General features: G+C 41.6%; 1 protein-coding gene and 1 long non-coding RNA gene across 5 annotated transcripts in view; one reads left to right on the forward strand and one right to left on the reverse strand.

Moving 5' to 3' along the window:
- LOC140471259 (receptor tyrosine-protein kinase erbB-4-like) overlaps nt 1–17,053 on the forward strand; it is a 170,775-nt gene that overhangs the window by 120,109 nt on the left and 33,613 nt on the right. Inside the window, exons 6-16 of one of the 2 annotated variants that reach the window (XM_072567223.1) lie at nt 312–433; nt 976–1,117; nt 1,982–2,095; nt 4,284–4,404; nt 5,645–5,718; nt 6,409–6,499; nt 7,931–8,139; nt 10,796–10,928; nt 14,371–14,461; nt 15,573–15,727; nt 16,745–16,789. In XM_072567223.1, the coding sequence (XP_072423324.1) occupies nt 312–433; nt 976–1,117; nt 1,982–2,095; nt 4,284–4,404; nt 5,645–5,718; nt 6,409–6,499; nt 7,931–8,139; nt 10,796–10,928; nt 14,371–14,461; nt 15,573–15,727; nt 16,745–16,789 (1,297 nt within the window). Of the gene's footprint in view, nt 1–311; nt 434–975; nt 1,118–1,981; nt 2,096–4,283; nt 4,405–5,644; nt 5,719–6,408; nt 6,500–7,930; nt 8,140–10,795; nt 10,929–14,370; nt 14,462–15,572; nt 15,728–16,744; nt 16,790–16,854; nt 16,927–17,053 lie in introns of both variants that reach the window. The other variant, XM_072567222.1, reaches the window with a different exon arrangement.
- The window catches only part of LOC140471262 (uncharacterized), a 115,879-nt gene that overhangs the window by 47,089 nt on the left and 51,737 nt on the right, over nt 1–17,053 (reverse strand). The gene's annotated exons all lie outside the window — the stretch shown is intronic.

Raw genomic sequence — 17,053 nt, forward strand, 5'->3', positions numbered from 1 at the left:
TTCATTGGGAAGCTAAATTGCCCATAGTGTTCAGGGATGCCTAGGCTAGGTGTATTAGTCAGGGGTAAATATAGGGTAGTGGAATGGGTCTAGGTGGGTTACTCTTCGGAGGGTCAGTGTGGACTTGTTGGGCCAAAGGCCTGTTTCCACACTGCAGGAATTCTAATTCTTGAGGTAAATAGGTGAAAACAATTATGAGCAAGTAGAAAAAGCTGTAATGATTCTAACCTTTGCTTAAATTTGACACTTCCAACTGTCAAGACCACAAAACATACTCTTTTCTGTTTACTACTTTCTTTTCTTCCTCACAGTGACCAAATCAGTGTGTGCTCCTCAGTGCAATGGCCGATGCTTTGGACAACACAACCCCAGTGAGTGCTGCCACAGTGAATGTGCCGGTGGATGTTCAGGGCCAAAAGATACAGACTGTTTCGTAAGTATCTTCTTACAGTCAATCGGTGACAAAATGTGAACTCTAGTATAATTTGCTGGTGGCATGGTGGCTCAGTGGTTAACACTGCTGCCCCACAGTGCCAGGAACGCAGGTCTGATTCCACCCCTGGTGACTGAGGCTGACAGTGAGTTACTGTGATGGGACTAGGTAAAAACAATGACTGCAGATGCTGGAAGCCAGATTCTGGATTAGTGGTGCTGGAAGAGCACAGCAGTTCAGGCACCATCCAAGGAGCAGTAAAATCGACGTTTCGGGCAAAAGCCCTTCATCAGGCTGTGATGGACTGACAGCCAGACTGAACATAACAGAAAGGAAATGAAACAAGGTCTGAGAGGCAGTGTAAGTATTAGTGATGGGGAGTGAGTGATTGGATTTGAAAGACAATGTGTTTGAGCCTGACAGATTGAGACTGCTCAAAAGTGTGTAAGCAATGAGGAACAATGGTGTGCATAAGTATCAGAGTATGAAATGGTTATTCCTCAAGCCAGTTTGATTTTTACATAACGATTATGTTCCCACAGGCATGCAGGCGGTTTAATGACAGTAATGCCTGTGTCCCAGTCTGTCCACAACCATTAATTTACAACAAGCAATCCTATCAGCTAGAGCGCAACCCAGATACCAAGTATATGTATGGAGCTTTCTGTGTGAAGAGCTGCCCTGGTAAGTGCATCTAATGTCTATATTATTGATGGAAAATTGTTTCCCTCTCATTTCACACTCTTTGAATGATGGGTTTATCAGGAGAACTCACGCAATGCTCAACAGTGTCTGTAACACTAGACTATGTATAGTAATGATCTGCCTTCCCAACAAAACATCCTGTCCCTCTCCGCACTCAATTTGTTTCCAGGCTGGGTTTGGTTAACTCAATAGGCTGGTGGGGAGAATCTGGAAATTTCATGTTCTGTATGGCTCAGGATGCTGACTTTGGATCCCACCTTCACTACCTGTAAACGAGCCTGTGCACATTTAAAAAAACACATGGAATAGGGTTGCCTTTCTGTTGTGCTGACATTCAACACATGGAGAGCCATGCAGAAATTTTAGAGAATTATTCAATGCAGAAGGAGGTAATTTGGTCTTTGGTGACTTTGCCACCAGTGCATTCCAGTTCATAACAACAAGCTGCATTATGTTTAATAAATGATTCTCCTCACTTTCCCTTTAATCTTCTGCAATTTATCTTAAATCTTTGTCCTTCAGCTATTGATCCTCACCAGTCAGGAGACACTCTGCAGCATTCTATGTACCCGCAGAGTAATTTTATTTGTTGTCAATGTTGAATTAGCTCATTATATGTAGCATTAGATTTCTCTTTTCGCCAAAGGCACTGGGAGGAAAAATCAGGCATTGTGTATCATGGCTAGCCATTTTGGTGTCATCCATCTCCTCCAAAGTTAAAAATGATGCCAATGGACAATCTACTTTGTGGTGAAATTTTTTTAACCACTGGAAATCATTGCTGGCACTTTCAGGCAAGTACTCATGCAATGTAACTGGTTTCCTCTGTCTTTTATCCTGCAGCAAATTTTATTGTTGATCAAAGTTCTTGTGTCCGAGCTTGTCCAAGTGACAAGATGGAGGTTGAGAAAAATGGCGTGAAAATGTGCGAGCCGTGTGATGGCCTGTGTCCGAAAGGTGAGCAGCAAATTGTGAACAGTATTGGCCAGACTTTCTTCCTCATTAGGGTGACCCGGCAACAGGTACACCCTTAAGCTACAATATTAGTGGGGTAAATAGAAATGTTTGTACCAGTTAGTGGCTGATTGGAATTTGAGTTCTGTTGCTTGAACTGTATCCAGCCTGTCAAACCACAGTGCCTGAAAACACATTGGAACTTGGGGCTGAAATTAACCTGGAAAACCAGTAAGTGAGATCATCTTTGTTGGCTTGTTCTAAGTATCTACGGTGTGATCTCATATTGAGAGGCCTATTTTAAAAAGTGAGAGAAGTGTAGTTTTTTTAAACCTCCAATTTGATGTTTTTTAGATAAAGCTGTCTAATTTACTTATGCATTTTATATTGTTCACATAATTAACACTTGGTATACGTTCTTTACTCTGTAAATGTGTCTGCTGCCAGCACACAATCAGCAGCTTAGCCTAGTAGCAACTTGATAAAATTGACAGTGAATTTGCAAGAAATTTCACTTCCTTGAATTTCCCAATTCCAGATTCTGCCCCCAACCCCATGTCAGTAGTTCTGTGTCCCATCAAGCCACTAGCCACAGAAATAGAGGCCGAAGTATCCTGGTACCAATTAGCCCTCAGGGGTCTAGCATTCGTGTGGCCTTTACCCAGAGATTGGTGGCAAGACAGTGAACGTTTTTTCATTGTGTCAAATTTGTGGTTCTTGATAGAAGCAGTATTGGGTTGCATTTTAAACAATGTGCACTTATGAATAGAAACAGTCTGTGGTTTACTGAAAAATAGTAAAAATCTGCAAATGCTGGAAATCTGAAAGAAAAGTAGAAAATGCTGGAAATGGCTGAGAATGTAGTTTAGGCTTTCAGTGTGGAGCCTTCATTGGAACAGAGTCTTCTCCCCAAATATATGAACATGTCAATCTGAGAATTTTATATATTTCTAAGCAACCTATTCAGAGATGTCATGTGCAGGTTAGGTGAATTGGCTGTGCTAAATTGGCCATTGTTTTCGGAGATGTGTAGGTTAGGTGCATTAGTCAGGGGTAAATATAGGGGAGGGGGAATGGGTCTGGGTGGGTTACTCTTCGGAAGATCGGTGTGGACTTGTTGGGCCAAAGGGCCAGTTGCTACACTGTAGGGATTCTATGATTCTGTGTCATTAAACACCTCTAGAGTAGGTGGGATTTGAACTGGGGCATCCTGGTTCAGAGATAGGGACACTACCACTGCATCACAAGAATCCCTCTCAGGAATTTTATACTGATACTGAGCCATCAATAACAGAACAGAATCCTTTCACTACTTCTGACATACTCCAGAAAGAAAATCTATTTAAAACAGTACATGGCCTCAGGAAGTCCCACCCAAATATTACATTTCAGGAGCAGTTATTGCTGTTATATAGGTAAATGTAACACTTGATTGTGGGCACTAAGGATCACAAACAGCAATTGAACAAATCGCCTGATAAGGTTGATATTACTAACGCTGGTTGAAAGGAACTCCCTTGGCCTCAAATAATGGCCTGGGGATTCGAAAGTCCCCTCACATGCACTGTTCGCCAGCCTGTGCCTCTACCCACCACCACGCCAGCAGTTACTCGGCATTTCTAAATTCTCTTGATTGGTGTATATGATGCATTGAGGAAATTTAGTTCTGTTTATTTGAATTGCACCAAATGATTTTTTTTCCTTGCAGGAACTTTCCAACGTTGCCGTCTTGTGTATATCAGTTTTGTGGTGACGTGGAGCTTCCAGTTCCTGCTCTCCAACAGCACCACCATCAGGCACATGGAGGCTCCGCTGCACGAATTTCATAGAATCCATTTTATGTGTTGCACTTCACACAAGACAATAATTGTATAAATTGCAAATTCAACAATATTTCTGTTACCAGTGAGAGTTCTTATGTTTTCACTCCCTCCCCCTCTTGTTTTGGCAATCTCCCCCCTTGATGATTCTCTCTTGGATACTACAAACGTTTGCAGCCCTTCAATACATCGTGTGAAGCCAAACAGTAAATCTTGGTGTATTTAATGACAGGAAATTGCCGGGTTTCTGTTTGGCTGAGATGAAATAATTCCGAACAGACCAGGAGTTTTACCTAGGTTCTTCTGACCTGAATGTTTTGAAAGAGAAAGAACTTATTCAGATGTGTTCTCTGCTTTCTTTATATAACCAGCTTGTGCCGGGACTGGAGCTGGGAGTCGATATCAGACAGTGGATTCAAACAACATCGATCAGTTTATCAACTGCACGAAGATCACAGGAAATCTTGACTTTCTCATCACTGGTATCAGTGGGTAAGGAAGAAAACTGAATCAGACTGACGGGTGAAAAGGAACTGTCATTATGCAAATACTGTACAACCCTATTGGCTATGAAAAGAAATTGTGAGATGCCGATGTTCGTTATCCATCCCCCACATCCCCCCCAAGTCCTGTCCTGCTCCCAGCACAGTCAACTCATTTTCAACAATTCACACTTCCTGTTAGTACCCATTCTGCATTTACCTGTCTCCCAACTATCAGCAATCCCTTTGCCTACTTCTCCTATTTAGCTTTCACTCTCTCTGAGTACCGACTCTCTCTATTTCACGAACTCCTTCCACTCCAAGCCCATCCTGTTATCAGCATAAATACCACCACTTCCCAGCTGCTTTCAGTCTGAAGAAGGGTCACTGGACTCGAAACATTAACTCTGTTTCTCTCTCCATAGGTTTTGCCAGATTTGCTGAGCTTCTCTAGCATCTTCTGTCTTTGTTTCAAATCTCCAGCATTGGCAATTCATTGTTTTATTTTTGTGGAATATTAACTCACTCTTGCTCATTCATTTCACCCACTAGGAAAATAATGAATGGACATCAGTGTGGGGATTTGTACCACTTGGTTGAAGTTTGTCTTTTGCAGGGACCTGGGAGTAATGTGACACTTTTAGCTAGGGGAAGGGAGGTGCTGAATGGCACAGATAATAGATATTCTTTTGTCGCCAAATCAAATCCTCTTTCAGTAACACCCCCATGTTTCATTTCTCCCTCTTCAGAAATTGGACTTTTCAGCAGCAGTCCCATCACAGTGCAGAAACTAACTGTAACATTCCAACTTTCTCCCTGGTTCAGATTAAATCAGGGCCCTATAGTCTGAATAGTTTGGTCATTTTCAGCTGAGCCATGAGGGGAATTCTGTCATGTTTTAAGTCACCTTTCATCTTGGAAAACTATTTCTAACCTCACTGAGATAATAACACATTCAATTTCAGGGCTTCACTCCTATTCACACACAGCAAGGACTAAATTTGATTACAAAACTGTTTTCCTCTTTTTATCTTGTTTGCATGTTAATGTTCTGAATTTTTTTTGGCTTTGTGAATCTGAAGAAAAGTGCCGGTTGAGTTGCGAGTTCTCTAATATGTACAAAGTGTTTGAGAATTTTGTAAATAGTTTTGCTAATGGATTATATGGTTCAAGGGTCATATGGTTTGCAGGTGATGGAACTTGTCTTAGTTTCAGAATGAATTTAATTCCTGCTTTTATGCTGGTTTTAGGGATCTGTATCACAAAATTGCACCTCTTGATCCAGAAAAACTGAAGGTATTTCAAACTGTTCAAGAGATAACAGGTGGGTACTTCAACAAGATGGCAAAAATCCTGAAGTGGAGTCGAGTAGTTTGGTTCGTTATGTATTTTTGAGTTCACAGATTTAAGGGCTAGTTCATAAGTTTTTTAACTCCAGTGCTCTAAACAGTGCTTAATGATTTTATTCAATTATCTGATGGATATAAAATTCATGCCAGTACATTGTGTGCCTTCCAGATACAGCCTGATTTTGGGACAAGGTTATACCAGTACAGCATAACATTAGGTACAATCTGAGAGGCTGAGCCAGGGTGTTGATCATATCAAACTTCATTCTGGGCATGGATCCAAAGGGCTGCCAAACACCATCCTGCTTCTAAAACTAGATATTAAGGGAAATGTGGAGGGGAGGATAATTAATTGGCCCTGGGCCTCTCTTGCACACTTCTGTTTCCAGTTATTGGGTGATTCGCAGAAAACGAAGTACAGGCTGGCTGAATCCTCAGCCAAGGATGCAAACAGCAAGAGAGGATTTACAAAAATAAAACTATTCTGGAGTATCTGGGTGGGCTGAATTATATATTCCTGCTCCTGTGGTCCTATTTTTAATGATCTGGGACAGAAGTGTACTCAAAAAATCAAACACAATGATGATGCAAGGCTGATATTTTGAGTGTAAGGTCTGTCAATTTGAAGTAGTCTAACATCGTGCCTGAATTCGTTCTCTTTCTAGGTTACTTGAATATTCAGTCCTGGCCACAAAACATGACGGATTTTAGTGTCTTTTCCAATCTAACTACTATTGGAGGCAGGACACTTTACAAGTAAGAATTTCCAAAAAAAAGAGGCTTAGTGATGTGAAGGTATCAAATCTCAGTCAGACAATTGAGGGGTTGCCCAGGTAGCTTCAGTATTCTAACCTGATAAGGGAGAGAGGCTGGTGAAATGTCAGCTCAAAATTTCTAATCAGAATCAAGTGGCTCCTGTTGTAACTTCCTCATTGGATCGTGGATGAGAATAGGATTGGGCTCAAGTGTGATGAGGACATTCCAACCCCCCTCCACTGCAGCTGCCCACATACACTGTCTGGAATTAAACATGAAGAGTGGACATTTATAGGTGAGACATTGTTGCATATGGAATATACCCCTGTGAGAGTCAGTGCCTTCAGAAGAGGGAATGATAAAAGAGCCTTGGAGTGATCTTTTAGAATGGAATGCAGATGTCACTGACAAGGCAGGCATTTATTTTCCATCCCTGATTGTCCAAAGATGGTGGTGAGTTGTTACCTTCTTGAATACAACTGAATGGTTTGTTAGGCTATTTCACAGGGTAGTTAGAAGCAAACCACATTAGTATGGGTTGGGTCTAATTACGTACAATCTCCTGTCAGCCAGACTGGATATGAATAGTTGGTTTCCTTCTCAAAAGGATATTAGTGAACCAGATGTTTTGTTTTGAGACAATCCATTGGTTTCATGGTCACTATTACTGATAATAGCTTTTTATTGCAGACCTCTTGAATCAATTGCCCAGATGCCTGCTATTGAGATTCGTAATGTCTCTGGGTCATTAGGCAAACCTCTGGATTATCAATAACATAACCACGGTGGCATGGTGGCTTAGTGGTTAGCACTGCTGCCTCACAGTGCCAGGTACCTGAGTTCAATTCCAGCCTTGGACAACTGTCTGTGTGGAGTTTGCACATTCTCCCTGTGTCTGCGCAGGTTTCCTCTGGGTGCTCTGGTTTCCTGCCACAGTTCAAAGGTGTGCAGGTTAGGTGAACTGGCCATGCTAAATTACCCGTAGTCTTCAGGGATGTGTAGGTTAGATGCATTAGTCAGGAGTAAATGTAGAGGAATAGGGTTGGGGAATGGGTTTTGGTGGGATACTCTTTAGTGGGTTGGCGTGGACTTGTGGGGCCGAAGGGTCTGTTTCCACGCTGTAGGGATTCTATGATTCACTGTTACCCTACCCATAATTGAGCGATCTGTGGTCAGTTCCTTGCTGTCATACAGTAACACATGGGAATATACCTACAAATATACAAATCAACTAGTCTGCATTAATCTACCGGAACATAAGAGTTTTTGCTTCCAGATTCCCTGCACAGTGAGCTCTTGATTGGAGGTGTCATCTTATGTTGCATGGGAGGGTGACGGTAGGGAATAGAAGTGGATGAGAAAAATCAAGTACTGTACCACTATAATTAGTTCCAAGACCCCTCACTGTGATCCTCACTGCCTTTTTTGTAGCCGTGGTTTGTCTCTGATGATCATGAAGTTGAAGCAAGTGACATCTCTTGGGTTTCAGTCGTTAAAAGAGATTGGTGCTGGACAGGTGTACGTGGCATTCAATAAATTACTCTGCTACTATCACACATTGAACTGGACAGCACTATACAGTCGGAGGACAATGATCCCTGAACCCATCATCAAGAGAAACAAACCAGAAGCAACCTGCAGTAAGTGAGAGGAACACGTTTCTTTTCTCTCTGAAACTCAATAGCAATCTGTAATAACAAAGCCTCTTTAACACAAGGTGATTCACTATAGCAAGATTTTTTAAAATTAACACTGAGCAATATAACAGGACATTGGAACAGCCAACTAAAGAGAGAACTTTAAGGAACAACTTAAAGGAATAGAGGTTTAAAGAGGAATTCCAGAGGTTAGGGTCTAGGCAATTCAAGACACAGCTGACAGTGGTGGGTAACAGAAGTGAGAGGTGCAGAAGAGGCCAGAATTAGAGGAATGCAGAATTCTTGGAGGGCTGTAGACCTGGAGAAGGTTAAAAATTATAGGGAGAGTTGAGACAATAGAGGGATTTGAGCACAAGGAATGATAAATTAAAAATCAAGGTATTGGTTGGACGGGTACCAATGTACTATTGTAATGGTTTGGCTTGGAGGAAAGCAAGGTGGAAATGAGAGTTTCAGCAGCAGATGAATTGATGCAGGAGCACTAACGGAAGATGTTATAGAGTTAGGAGTATATGGTCTTTGTGATGGAGATGTTCATGAGTGAGAGGCTTAGCTCAGGGTCAAATCAGACAGAGAGCTTATGGTCAGTCTGGTTCAACGTGAGACAGGTCAAGGTATAGAATCAGTGAGGGAATGAAATTTGTGCCTGAGTCTGAAGACAATGGCTTCAATCTTCCTAATGTTAAAAAGAGGAAATTATTGGTGTCTCAGGATTGAATGCCAGTTAAGCAGTTTGGGAACAGCGAGATTGTGGAGTTGAATAGTTACTACTTCAATTTTATTATGTTATTCAAGGGTATCTTTTGAGGCAAAGGTACATTTATTGTAGTACTATGCTAACTGAGTATCCATCTCTTAAATATACCCCTTGAGTAAGTGTATTAAATTAAAGGTAATAATCAGGTCAAACTCTTGCACACAGAATGAATGGATATGTGTTACATAAAATAATAATTTATAATGCAATTATCTGAATGAATATTTATCTTGAAAATGATTATTGTTGAAAAAAAAAAGATTTTGTCAAAGCTTCTAATCTGAATAGAAAAGGAGGGAGGGAAAGAGACCTTGAGCTTGTATAAGGTTTCCTTCTCACACAGAAAGTTAGCAGGTGTAAGAACTGATACTGCTCTTGTAATACTGTTTTGGCTTGTCATAGTGTGATATTGAAAGAGACACTCCAGACTGAGGACTGATTGAGCAGCTATGTTCACTGCCTGTATGATGTAAGAGCACCCAGTTTTGACTCTGGTCTTGAACTGAGTTAGCCAAGTGCAGCCAGACTGTTAGGCAGTGACCCTGGTTTATAGAAGGGTAATTGTCAACCCCTCCACCTGATCATGGTCCAGCAGCCCCTGTTGGGTGTGAGTTTGTGATCAACTTGGCTGTGATGCCTCAAGCTGATGGACAGCCTAACCATGTTTGCCGAATTGAATGACATGGTCCCCTTGCGCAATGCACTGGGGAGTTGTCAGTGCTGTGGCACTGTACCCAAGTAAGAGTCAGAATGTTTGGAAGAAGAAAGTAAATTAGCTGCGGCTTACATATCAAACCCCTAATGAGTCCTAAATGTGTCATGAGAAAATGGCTGAAATAGAAAAAGCACATTTAACAGGTACTGTGATTGATGACTTGCCTTAAAACATGCAGCTTAATTCCAGTTCCGTGGGCAACAATCACAGGCTGGAGTTTAATGGCAACCCCAAACTGCAGAGTGCATTTTTTTCTGTTGAGTTTAGTTGGTACTAAAACAACACTAATATCTTAAGCACACAATTCTTCTCTGGTAATGATCACCTAGCTACATCAGTGACAAGAAAATTTAGCAAACTTCTGTCCCTCAGCCCTGAAGCACACTACATTTATACATGAGAAAGTGCCTGGACTATAGAAGATTGTTGTCATTGCTTCCATGGTGAAGAATGAAAAATTCAACTTGTTCACCAATTGCTGATGAAGAATATCCTTCTGATCACAAAATAAAAGTGGGCTGCAGCATGTTTTGCCAGTGCTGCTCGTTCTATCACTTACTGTTCCTGCTTTCATCACATATTCTGCATTTGATCTCTGGAGGCCAGTAGAGAATGCCTGAAGCATCGTCTCTGTTGTAGAGACATAACACCTCACTGGAGTAAGGTTGCTTTTGTGTAGCTCTCTGATATCTCATTTGAGTCACTGATGACTCTTTGACCTTGTGGGCAATTTGTCCCTATCTTAAATCCATATGCATGCATACCTAGGAAGTGGGGAAGTCAATGTTTAACAATCAGTGATAGGAATCCTGGCTGATGTTAATATCCCTCCTCATGTCCCTAAATACAGATCAATTGTAATGCTATTATTGCATCATCTGATACTAAAATCTTAACCACACCTGGACTTTAATAAGATACGATAGCACACAGAACATTCACTATGCCATCAGGAAGCTAGGTGTTAACATTAAGGGGCAGGAGGCATTCTGCTCTGAATCCTTTGCAAACAGCAAATTGTCGATGGATATTTGAGGTCAGGAAAGAGTAGCCACCTCCTGACTGAAGTTGGTGGGTGGAGCTGGGATATATCGAAATATTGGGTCAAACTTGCTGTATGTCCATACTGATTTGTGCATGTATCTCTTTCTTCTTTCTTTTTCCAGAGGCTGAGAAAAAGGTGTGTGATCCTTTGTGTTCCAGTGATGGATGTTGGGGGCCAGGCCCAAGTCAGTGTCTGTCCTGTGCCTTCCATAGTCGTGGTGGCACCTGTGTGAAGAATTGTAATTTCCAGGAAGGGTGAGTGGCTGTGACACTTACTGCATTATCCCTAGTCACTTCCTGAAATGTCCTATTTGCATCGATGTCTTCTCCCAATGCTGCTATATCCAATTTCATCTTCCTGTATGGACTCGGGATTAAAAAGATTTCCAGTAGCCTTTTCCCCCTGCATTCATGATCTCAGTCATATGGAGTACCTGCAACCCGCAATAATTGAGTAGAGAAAACTACCTTTTGGTCCTTATGTGAGAGCTTTCTACTACAAGCTGCTTGTCCTGTGAAATTACCATATTATTGTTTATTTAACTCAGGAGTGATTCTTTTATCACAGCTTTTCAAACCCTCTGATGCAACAGCACTCCAGTTCAAATTGTGTCTTTCAATCACATGTTCACTTTGACTTTGTCACACCAAGAGCTGATTTAAAACCACACAGTGTAGGGGATATGACAAGTAAGAAGGCATTTCAAAGGCTGTTCATCCTGTTGATCAACTACTAAAGCTTTGTTCTCTAAACCTTGCTTTGTAACATACTCTTAGTTGTTAGATATTCTGCACTTACACCACCCTGAAAGAGAGTCCGATTCTGATTGCCCGCTCGGAGAACAATTATCATTGTCTCTAAAATAATACATAAATGTTAAAAAATGTCTTGTAAGATATTAAATTTCTAAATCTTATGATATCATCAGATCTCCCCTTGATTTGGTCTGTGCTTTGTGAAAGGTAGAAAGTTTTGTATTCAAAAAGCACCAGATCATTTTTCTCAAACATCCTAAAGTACTTCAATTCAATTCAAAGGCCTCCTTGATTGTCAGTTATTTTTTCTTTATTACATAATGCCCAATCTAGTTTTGCATGAGCCCTTAGGGAAAAGTGACCATAATAGGATAAAATTCTTCATTAAGATGAGAGTGACGAAGTTGTTTCTGAGACTAGGGTCCTGAATTTAAATAAAGGAAATTACGGTGGTATTAGGTGCGAACTAGCTATGATAAATTGGGGATCGTTATTTAAGGGAATGATGGTAGATAGGGAATGGCAAACATTTAAAAAGTATGTGGATGAGCTGCAAAAGTTCATTCAAGGGGGCAGCACGGTGGCTCAGTGCCTGAGACCCGGGTTCAATTCCCGCCTCGAGCAACTGTCTGTGTGGAGTTTGCACATTCTCCCCGTGTCTGCATGGGTTTCCTCTGGGTGCTCCGGTTTCCTCCCGCAATCACAAAGATGTGCAGGTTAGGTGAATCAGCCATGCTAAATTGCCCATAGTACTAGGTGCATTAGTCAGGGGTAAATGTAGGGGAATGGGACTGGGTGGGTTGCTCTTCGGAGGGTCAGTGTGGACTTGTTGGGCTGAAGGGCCTGTTTACACACTGTAGGGAATCTAATTTAATCAAGTCTGGCATAAAAATAAAACTGAAAACGTGGCTGTCAATGGAGATTAGGGATAGTATTAAATCCAAAGAAGAGACAGACAAATTGGCCAATAAAAAGCAGCATACCTGAGGATTAAGAACAGTTTAGATTCCAGCAAAGGGAGATATCGGGATTGATTAAGAGAGGAAAAATAAGGGTGATTGGAGATTGCATACTGAAATGGTTTGAGAACTGATGGGCAGACAAGATACAAAGAGTAGGAATAAATGGGTTTTTTTCCCCCCGAGTGGCATGCAGTGACTAGTGGGATACCAAAGGGGTCAGTGTTTGGACCCCAGCTATTCACACTATATATTAATGATTTAGATGAGGGAGCGAAAATGTAATATCTCCAAGTTTGCGGACGACACAAAGCTTGTTGGGAAGATGATCTGTGAGAAAGATGCAGAGAAACTTCAGTTTGATTTGGGCAAGTAAGTGGGCAAATGCATTGCAGATGCAGTACAATGGAGATAAATGTAAGATCATTTACTTTTGTAGCAAAAAATAAGAAGGCAGATTATTTGAATGGTGATGGATCGGGAAAGGGGGAGGTGTGATGACACTTGGGTGTCTGCGTACACCAGTCAGTGAAACTTGGCAAACAATAGCAGCAAATGCTGGAGAAACTCATCAGGTCTGACAGCATCAGAGAAAATTCTGGAGAAAACAGGTATAATGTCCAGTGACCCTTCTTTTTCTCCACGATGCTGCCAGAGCTTCTCCAGTTTCTCCAGTAATTGCTGCTATTGTTTGCCAAGTTTCAGTGACTGGTGTACGCAGACATCCAAGTGTCATTGCACCTCCCCCTTTCCCGATCCATCACCACGTTAGAGATCTGAAACAAACAAAAACAGAAATTGCTGGAGAAACTCATCAGATCTGGCAGCATCAGAGAAAATTCTGGAGAAAACAGGTATAATGTCCAGTGACCCTTCTTTTTCTCCACAGATGCTGCCAGAGCTGCATCACTAGAGTTCAGAAGAATGAGGTGAGGGGGGAGGAACCTCATAGAAACATATAAAATTCTAACAGGATTAGTCGGGTAGATGCAAGGAAGATGTTCTCGCTGCCTGGGGAGTCCAGAACCAGGGATCACAGTCTAAGGACAAGGGGTTAGCCTTTTAGGACAGAGATGAAGAGAAATATCTTCACCCACAGAGTGGTGAGCTTGTGGAATTCTCTGCCACAGAAAGCGGTTGACACCAAAACATTGAATGTTTTCAAGAAGGAGTTAGATATAGTTCTTAGATCTAAAGTGATCTAAGGACATGAGGAGAAAGCGGGAACAGGATACTGAGTTGGATGATCACCCATGATTACATTGAATGATGCAGCAGGCTCAAAGGGCTGAATGGCCTAGTCCTCCTGCTATTCTATGTTTGTTTCTATGTTGGGAAGTGTGGCATTGTTTTGCACTGGGCAGGAATCACAAATAGTAACTGAATGGTAAATCTGTTATTTGATACTGGTTGTTAGATAATGGAAGAATATCGGCAATGACACTGCCATCTCCTTGTTTTTTCCAAATAGTGCCAAAGGATCATCATGTCCACTGGAACCACTAAAACAGGTCATAAGGTCTCAGTTTAATAACACCTCAGTTTAATAGCATCAACTGCAGCATTCCACCAATACCCTACTGGAATGTCAACCTAGGTTATTTTCTCAAGTCCTAGAATGGGTGGAGGGAGGGTGTCAAACCTACAACCTTCTGACTCAGATGTGAGAGTGTTATTGACTGAGCTAACCGATCTTCCACATGCTCCATTTATTTAACATGGATCTAAGCAGCTTGAGAGAGTTGTCAGGAAGAGTGGCTGAGACCAGAACCATCTTAAGAAATATGTCAGTGCTGCTTCTAAAGATCTTGGAGCAAATCAAATAGGTTTCACCTTCCAATCTTATAAGGTGAACAAGTAAGTCATGAACAGAAGCAACTCCAGATTGATGTGAGCTAAATATCAGTCATATCGTGGGGGGATCTTACATATGTGCAGGGAAGGATGCAGAATCAGTACCCATTCTACTGTTGTTTCTACAGCGACGAGAGAGAGTATGCTGATGGCTCCATGTGTATGCAGTGTCACCCAGAGTGTAAGAAGATCGAGGGAGGCCCAACCTGCAATGGGACGGTATGAGGATAAGTGACACTGCCTATGGGTCAGAACTGGTTACGTGCGGTTTAACTTGCTTTGGTTTTCATACTTAAAGTTAATTTTAAAGAATGTTTCTGTATTTTAGGTGGAGTCAGTGGGAGGGGAGGGTGCTATAGTGTGGATCACTATATTTTAGGTTTCCACATGACTAATGAGAAGATATCAGCTGTTCCCAGTTTAACATCATCAGGCTGCAATGTTTGAAATGAGTTTTTATCACGCAGCACCCACTTCTGCAGGTATCTGAGCCTGGGATGGTATGAATCTGTTGCCTTTTTATAAAATTTCAAAGGATAATTTCAGGAAGGTGCAGGGACAGAATTAAAAGTGGTGATACTTTGAACTGATGTTACATTAGAAAGCAAATTTGTTTTTCTCTTTTCTTCACAGCCATAATTTATGTTCTTCTTTGTTTTGTGACATGGCCAAACAAGTGATGGGTGATTTCCTCCCAGGCCTTTGCTGTTCTTATTTGATTGCTGTTCATCATGAGTTGCACAAGAAGGATCTTGCCTGTAATAATGTGTCTACCTTCTGTGTTAGCTTCCCACAGTGACACTGTCTGGGCAATGGCAAGCATTAAACCTGTCCTGCCAACCCATGGCATAATGTGTTGTAACTCACAAGTAACCAGCTGTTATCAAGTGACTGGACTATTTTGGTCACAACTCAAAGTTATGCACTTACCTGTTTCTCGAAATAAGGTGTGTTCAGTGCAATTGCAAAAGCATGTATTCCAATTTGACCATAAAAATGGAGAGAACCAAGTCCATGGCCCAAGGTCCACAATGCAGGACATGCCTGGATTGAAAAAGATTTGGAGGAAAAATGGGATGAATCAGTGAGTAGCAATTCATTGAGATGAAGACCAGATTGATTGTTTGTTGTGGACTGGGAGCGGTTGAGGTGAAGAAACTGAGGGAATGAGGAGATCTGTAATTTTCAGGAAAGGGGTCACAATAGAAGCTGGAGTGTTGAGTCTTAATTTCAACTTACTGAGAATGCAGAGAAGAGGAAGGGTGCCATTTATCCAAAAAGAAATCAATTTTGTCTGATCTAACTTCTTCAATTTTTTTGTTCTCTTCAGGGACCTGCTCACTGCTTTCAATGTGCTCATTACAAAGATGGACCCAACTGTGTGGCAAAGTGTCCAGAGGGAATCCAGGGAGAGAGGGGTCTCATCTTCAAATACCCAGATGAGAACAAAGAATGCAAACCTTGCCATGAGAACTGTACCCAGGGGTGGGTATACAGTAACTACCTCTGAATTCCCACATTTCACCTCTTCAAACATTATGTTTTTATATCTTTTCTTTCCTCCCTTGGAGAGAAATGTGAAGCAGTGGAAGGATTTGCATGTCCAAAAGTTGTGAAAAGGTTTGTTATGGGCTCCTACAGCCCAAATAATGAGCAGGAGAGGAGCCCACAAACTGACTGGATGTGAGGATTATCTCTACACTGAATAGGCTGACTGTCCCCTCAACTGGAGCAGTAATTACTCTCTGGACTGTTGGCTTAGGGAAGGAAAACTCATTCAGGATTCTTGCGTCTTATTACGATGACAACCCCCCCCCCCCCCCCCCCAGATGGGACATCAGGATCAAGACAAGACCAGTCATAATCTTGATGCCTCATGACGTGAACAGCAGGCAATATTCACAGTTAAGGCTCATGCATTAATAGTAGCTACTTCGCTTGTATTCCAATGAGGACTCAGGAGAGAAAATTAGGCTATTCTTTTAAAATCCTGAAGTCACACACTCAAATTCTAAAAACTGGCTCCTTCCAGGATATTCATTTGCATTTGTGTACTATCACTGCTGTGCCACAGCAGAGTTGGAACAAGCATAAGCATTTATCTGCAAATTCCCAATTTTGACCAGCCTTTGGGAGGAGTGCTGTTCATTAAAAGAGGCATCAAGATCATGATTAATCTTGTCTTGATTCTGTGATGTCCCAGCTGGGAGTTGTTATATCATGATAACACTCAAGAACCCTGGGTGAGTTTTCCCTCTTCCTAGCTGTTGATGGCTGATGTGCTCACCTGACAATCTCTCAGTCTGACATTTCAGATTTCGTTTTTACATGAACAACAGGGCAAAATACAACCTGCCTGTTGATTTATTACTATGTTTTGAATCCCTGAGATTTTCTCCGCATCACTTTACATTTAAATCAAGTTGTTGCTTCGTTTTTGAATGTTGGTTTGAGAAATGCTTTGTGGTTTTTACTTGTTTTCTTTTGTTGCCATGACACCAGGTGCCGAGGTTCAACGGCTGCAGACTGTGGCGAGGTTGTCCATAGGTACAGTTGACTGTGTGTGTGCATGCTGCCTTGTGATTTTCATCTTTTATTCTGATTAAATCCAGGTGTAAGGGTTCTACTGTGCTGGACTGTTCTCGCTATCCTTGGATGGCTCCCATCAAAGCATTACACAATAGGTAACATCCTCCCCACTTGCCCCACTTTGGATCCAAGCTGTGACATGAGGGTGGAACATTACACTTGAATGGCAAAAAGAAAAGATTTGAGAAGAAAATGTCACCATTTTCTATTCTACTGAACAGT

Source organism: Chiloscyllium punctatum, chromosome X (assembly GCF_047496795.1).
Source record: "Chiloscyllium punctatum isolate Juve2018m chromosome X, sChiPun1.3, whole genome shotgun sequence".
NCBI lineage: Eukaryota > Metazoa > Chordata > Chondrichthyes > Orectolobiformes > Hemiscylliidae > Chiloscyllium > Chiloscyllium punctatum.